Consider the following 6,000-nt stretch of genomic DNA (forward strand, 5'->3'; position numbering starts at 1 on the left):
TTTACAATTGTGTTACTGGAAAACAACATAGGCTTGCATAGTTACAATCACTCAACCATGCGAGAATGTTCTTGATATCGTGCATGTTTGCTCCACGACTAAAAATCCATTAATGGAGAAATATCTTTTTGAATTTCATTGTCGACCGTTCTTGAAAAGTTTTTATTTTGTGTTGAAAACAATCATAGGGTGCTAGAATCTTCAAGGATTTCCCTACCAAAGTGGAAAGTGAAACTCACAAGATGCTACAACGTGTGATACCATACAATTGTGTTGAAATGAAGTCCCTTTAGAAAGGTACCATAAAAGTATGGCATCATGCTTGAGGAGAGTCTACCAAAGGCATCTTATGTCAATGGTCTTTAAAAAGAGTGAATAGGCAACTCACAGAAAGAGTCATACTTACAATCTCTTATGCTAAACTACCTAATACATTTTACACTGAAGGATTCATGAATTTTATATGGTTGACCTATGTTACTTAGTTCCTCTTGTTGGTGATATTCCTTAAACATTTGGCCAGGGAAGGAGGTATCTCACAATCACTAGAAGGTCTTTGGTTGCAATGCATTTGTGCTCATACCAATGGATGCGAGATTCAATCTTTATAGAAAGACAAAGTAATGCATCTTTCTCAGCTAGCCGAGTGAGGAGTATGGCTATAGTTTGAGGGATCCAACTAATAGAAAGATTTGGAGAAGCAACATATGATAGTGGGAAACCAAAGAAGACAAAGACATCACATCTTAGGTTAACATGGATCCAATTCCACTTTTTCTCATGCATGGGGATCATGGACGAGATGATGACACTAAAGACAATGAACATGCAACTGTCCAAGGCAGTATATGTCAAAGTGATGAGGAGCCTCTAATAATCATGATAATGATGGTAATGATGATGCTAATGACAGTTCACCTGATTCATCACGAGTGCGGGAGAAAAGAAGTGGGGAGAGATCAAGTGCCTTCATGCAAGTATCCACCATATCTATATGTGGTGATACACAATCCAAGTAAGTCTTAATGCTATGAGGAGATAATGCTGATAGACGCAAGAATGAATGGTTGGAAGCCATGCAGGACGAGACAAATTTTCTATATGAGACTGACACCTTGGAGCATTCTTAAATGATGGCATAGAGGTCTTGTATATGGACAAGTCAATGGGTTTCTTAGTTGTGGGCAAGGAGCATTATTTGTGGAATTAAAAAGACCTTCTATGGCTTGAAGCAAGCTCCACGTTGTGTACAAGAAGTTTGAGTCTTTTATGACTGGCGTTGGTTACCATAGAGCACACCTGGGCATTATGTCTTCATTAAGAGGTGTGTCCATGCTGATTTTATTATTATCTTGCTATATGTTAATGACATATGTTCGAAAACGCACAAGATGATTGCTCTCCTTACTAAGGCATTGAGTAAAACATCTGTCATGAAGGATTTGGGACCAACCATGCAAATAGTCGGCATGCGAATCTCCCATGATAGATCGGGGAAGCTGCTTTGTCTCTCACAAGAAAGACACACTGCGAAGGTAGTTGAAATGTGCAATATGAAGTATGCAAAATCATTTAACTCTCTACTTGTAGGCCATCAAATTTTGGCTGCTGAACAATAACCTACAAGCATGAAAAGAAAAAACAAATGATTTAAGTGTGTACCAGTATGTTGTGGGTCGTTTGATGTATGCCATGGCGTGCACTAGGCCTGATATTGCCTATGGTTTTAAATTTGTTAGCCGTTCATAAAAAAATCATGTAAAGCTCATTAGGTAGCAGTGAAGTGGATTCTCGAGTATCTCAAAGGAACTTCTACATCATGTTTATGCTTTGGAAGTCGTGATCTTAGATTGCAAGCCATTACATATGGAGATTGTTGTGGTGAGATCGATCATAGCAGGTCAACCTTTGGACACCTAACAACTTGTGTAGGGGGACCAGTGTCATGGCAATCAAAATTACAAAAAAAGTGTGTTTATGCAAGAACTTTATATGCCTAGTACAAATATGAGGATGATGCTTGTAAAACAATGTTGCGGATGAGAAATTTTTGCAAGAGCTTGGCATGAAGCAAGAGAAGTGTGTTTTGTTTTGTAGAAACCGAAGCGTATTAGTATTTGCAAGAGCACAATGATGTGAGGTACCCTTGGATTCCATATGTAGCAATAATGTTGCGAATTTCAAGTTGTTATAATTTTACAAGAACCATACCGACAAGAATGGTTCAGATAGGATGACCAAGATATTACCAAATGAGAATTTACAAGCATGTCGAAAGGTAATAGGCATGCCCATGCCCCCTCATGAGATTTGTTGGGAGATCCTCCTCGTGTGGGTTGTGAGGATATGACCATTCACAATCTTTTGATGCAGCACAAACCTGTCAAAAAGACCACTACTCCGTATGGTTAATACCTAGGATCACTTCAGAGTTTGCACACAAGAAAGGGGGATGTACATCCTCCCATCAAGTACACTTGGAGGTGTGACAAACTTTAGGTTGGCACCTACTGGTGAAAGAGAAGAAGAAACCAAGAGAGAAAGGGGATGAGAGGGAGACTGAAGGAAGATATTTCCATCATGTAAAGGGAGTTTCTCCACAAAGTTATTAATATGAGATCCACCATATTGTCTCCTTCAAGTGGTTGTTCCACCCTCATTAGTTTGATTTTACTAGTACTGAGTTCTAGCAATCTAAAATCAAGTTGTTGTCATGCTAGATAGAGAAATTTTGATGTATTAGATTCTCCAGTGCTATCTATAGTACATTTCTTGTATCCCACATTATATAACAGTGGAAGAAGATTTTGGTGGCTTCGTCCCATGGTTTTTACCCTACCTTTTGGTTTCTGCATGTACATATATGGTGTTGATTTGCTGATGCTATTGTAGTAGATTAGATTGTCTCTCCTGATTAGACAATATCTCAGGTGTGTCTAGTTGTTGCGAGGTATTTTACTTATATATGTTACTATGTAGTGCGACTTTAGGCTCCAGGGAGCCCGGGATGCTGCCTAGGGCATGGACAAGAAAATTTTCATGGACAATAGCATACATTAGCACTGTAACATATTATAGCTCACTATAGCTAAAAGGTCGGTCAGTGCATGTGATGATCCTAGCTCTTGCTGTTGCATAAGATTCCCTTTTGTGTTAAGAAATGATCTTCGAATTAGTACATGAAGTGTTTCTCGGAGTACCTTCTTTCTGTTGTGGTTTAAGACCATAAAGACAACATTTTCAAAGATTTTAGATTTTTGTACTTTATATTCATATAAATAGGTGGTTTCTATATATAAATCAGTGACATGACCATGTGGTTCAAAACAAACTATTGAGAGGGCCTGAATTGTGGCTTACCGATGTCACCACCACATTGGGAGTCCTCGTCGCATGGTGTCCTCCTATAGGAGAGCCGTATAACTGTAGACTTCCTCTTCGCCGGACTGACACAGGTGAGTTGTTGCATCTTTTCATTGAAACTGATGGAATGTAGCAGCTTGTGTATGCGAGACGGGGTGCTAGGATCCTTGTCGTTCTTGTCCTCTACATCATTTTTCTCCTTGGAACTTGCCATACACTTGTTGGCACATATTTCCATGCTTTGGCTCCTATGTGCAGGATCATCACCACCTTTAAATGTGAGATCACATGTCAGAATGCAGTCTTTGTGCTGGTGTTTTCAACCTTCCTTTTAGGCGCTTACATACATACCATCATCTCTTTTCAGATATTGTTCAATTGACAATGTCATGGGGACACCCCGCCATAATTCGACGATGCGGGAGAGAGCATCAGCAAAACGTGATGCCTTCTCTCGCTTATTCTGCTCCTCATCTTCTTCTTCATCATCGGAAAAATCTGCAGTAAGGGACATACATGGACCAAGGAAAACAATCAATAAACAGTAGAAAATAAGGCATGTAGAATTTAAAGGGCGAAAATACCTCCATCTAAGCTCTTGAATTCCTCCTCATCAGAATCGTCGTCAAGGATGCTAACAGAGTCGAACCAGGCGTCTTCTTTGCAGCAACCACTGGAATCTCGCTCGCTGTGGTGCCACTCCATCTGGGTGAGTTGGAACGTCTTGGAATGATCCGACTTGCGCGCTGACTCAACATGGACTATCTCACTCATCGAGAAGTCAGTGGTGCGCCCTCTTGCATCCACAATTCGTGGTTTGGGCCCATCCGGCATCACTGTCCGGGAATTGCTGCGCCCTCTTCTGCCCCTCCTTGTTGTGTAGTGCCTCTCCGTCCGACGATGCTCAAGAGCTGACTTGGAAGCACATGAACCCATTGTGCTATTTGCTTTACTTCTAGTTGTCTAAGCTTGAATATATGATACTAGCTTCGTTCGTGGTAACTAATTGGTCGGCCTTCAATTAACTAGCATATGTACGCAATAGAAACATGAAATTTAGTAGACCTGATCTGTAAGCACAAGAACACATACATAAGGGTGGTGGAGGCTAAGGCTAACCTGGAATAAAATTCGTGATCAAGAATGACATGTTTGGGAAGCATGTGCATGTGTGGTATCCTACTATTAGAGGCTCATAGAGTACATAGTTTTTTCATTTTTGGAATGAGATCGATAAACTTCTTCCTTTCTTTTTGGTAGTTTATGAGGCCACTTTCACTTTCATAGAAGCTTCTTGTTTGGTTTGCATAATGCATGGAGAAACAAATAATTTTTGCAGGAAAATAAACTATGAAATATTTGATTGAATAACAATAATGATGAGCATGTATGTCTCCTATTGTTGGAAGGGGAATGCTATTAAATATGCATATATTACACAAATGCATGGATCTAGTGTTTTATCGCGGGGTTGCAGGCACAACTGCGTTTGTCGGAGAATTTGCAAGGTCAAAGACAAGGAAATCTCAGAGAACCATCTACTTGACAACCAATAATGAGCTAAGAAAAATTGGTAAGTGAACATGTGAATTATAATTTGGAAAACCAGTAAATGAATGATGGAATTTTTCTGTGCATAAACAAGCGACTTCTACGCTGGAAGATATCTATTATAGAGAACATTCATTTATTGTGTTAGTAAACATGTTTATTTTTTATTTTTTGAAGGGCGTAATAAACTTTAGTTTTCTAACTGAATTATAAGAAAAAAGTAGTCTAGAAACATTGAAAGAAGTCACGCGGAAGATTTGATATGAAATTTCTAGAGTAGTTGCCAGCCCGGTTATTATTAATCTTTATATGCACATGCACACCCTATACGAATATACGTATGAATAAGCATGTGCATTCATAAATATAGGTTTTGTGTTTTCCATATCTCATATACATGAGTACAAATTTACCAGGAAAATAGTGAATCCAAATCTAAAGAGTATAGAGGAGTGAGAAAGAGAAAGGGATAAAGTACCTCTCAAATTAATTTTGGAAGTTGGAACAATGGGCAGTAACGAAAATCTACATGCATGTATGTAAGTATAGTGCCGCCCCTCCCTCACACGAAGGTCGACAAAATGTGGCCGACACTATGGGTATTCCCGTTGCCACTCCCTTGTGCGAGCACGGTGGACGTCAAACCGCCGGCAGGCCTGACGGTGGAGGCAGGGAGAGGATCCGACAATTGAATGAAAAAGCTTAGTAGAAACAACAACACCATCTATTAATTAGCATTATCCATATATAGCATGTTTCCTTGTTTGGTTCTTGTGTCCATTGAAGCAAGAACACATGCATGCGGGAGGGCATCAGCAAAAAATAGCTAGGACAGTAAACTAGGCGTGATGAGCCCTACATTTTTAGATGTGAGGCAAGAAGCGCACGATTTATAGAATAAGCCCCAAATAATAGCCAGCAAGGTTAGCGCCTTACAATATTGCAAAAGGAAGGAGCTGAGCCGGGGATTTTTAGTTATGCGGTGAAAAAACAAGAGCCTGTAGCTAGAAGTATAATCAAGTTCATCGGTGATAAGCATAAACGTAGATATGCAATTGGTTTAAATCATGCATCCATTGTCTACTT

The 6,000-nt window shown here is 39.7% G+C and overlaps 1 protein-coding gene across 1 annotated transcript in view; it reads right to left on the minus strand.

The window, feature by feature from the left end:
• LOC119293615 overlaps positions 1–5,587 on the minus strand; it is a 30,772-nt gene extending 25,185 nt beyond the window's left edge. The window contains exons 1-4 of the mRNA XM_037572022.1: positions 5,393–5,587; positions 3,948–4,433; positions 3,715–3,861; positions 3,361–3,633 (exon numbers count right to left, since the gene is read on the minus strand). Coding sequence (XP_037427919.1) covers positions 3,361–3,633; positions 3,715–3,861; positions 3,948–4,299 — 772 coding nt within the window. The 5' untranslated portion in view covers positions 4,300–4,433; positions 5,393–5,587. The remainder of the gene's footprint in view (positions 1–3,360; positions 3,634–3,714; positions 3,862–3,947; positions 4,434–5,392) is intronic.
• Between the last annotated feature and the right edge of the window lie 413 nt (positions 5,588–6,000).

The sequence above is a fragment of the Triticum dicoccoides genome, chromosome 4B (genome assembly GCF_002162155.2).
Source record: "Triticum dicoccoides isolate Atlit2015 ecotype Zavitan chromosome 4B, WEW_v2.0, whole genome shotgun sequence".
In the NCBI taxonomy this organism is placed as follows: domain Eukaryota; kingdom Viridiplantae; phylum Streptophyta; class Magnoliopsida; order Poales; family Poaceae; genus Triticum; species Triticum dicoccoides.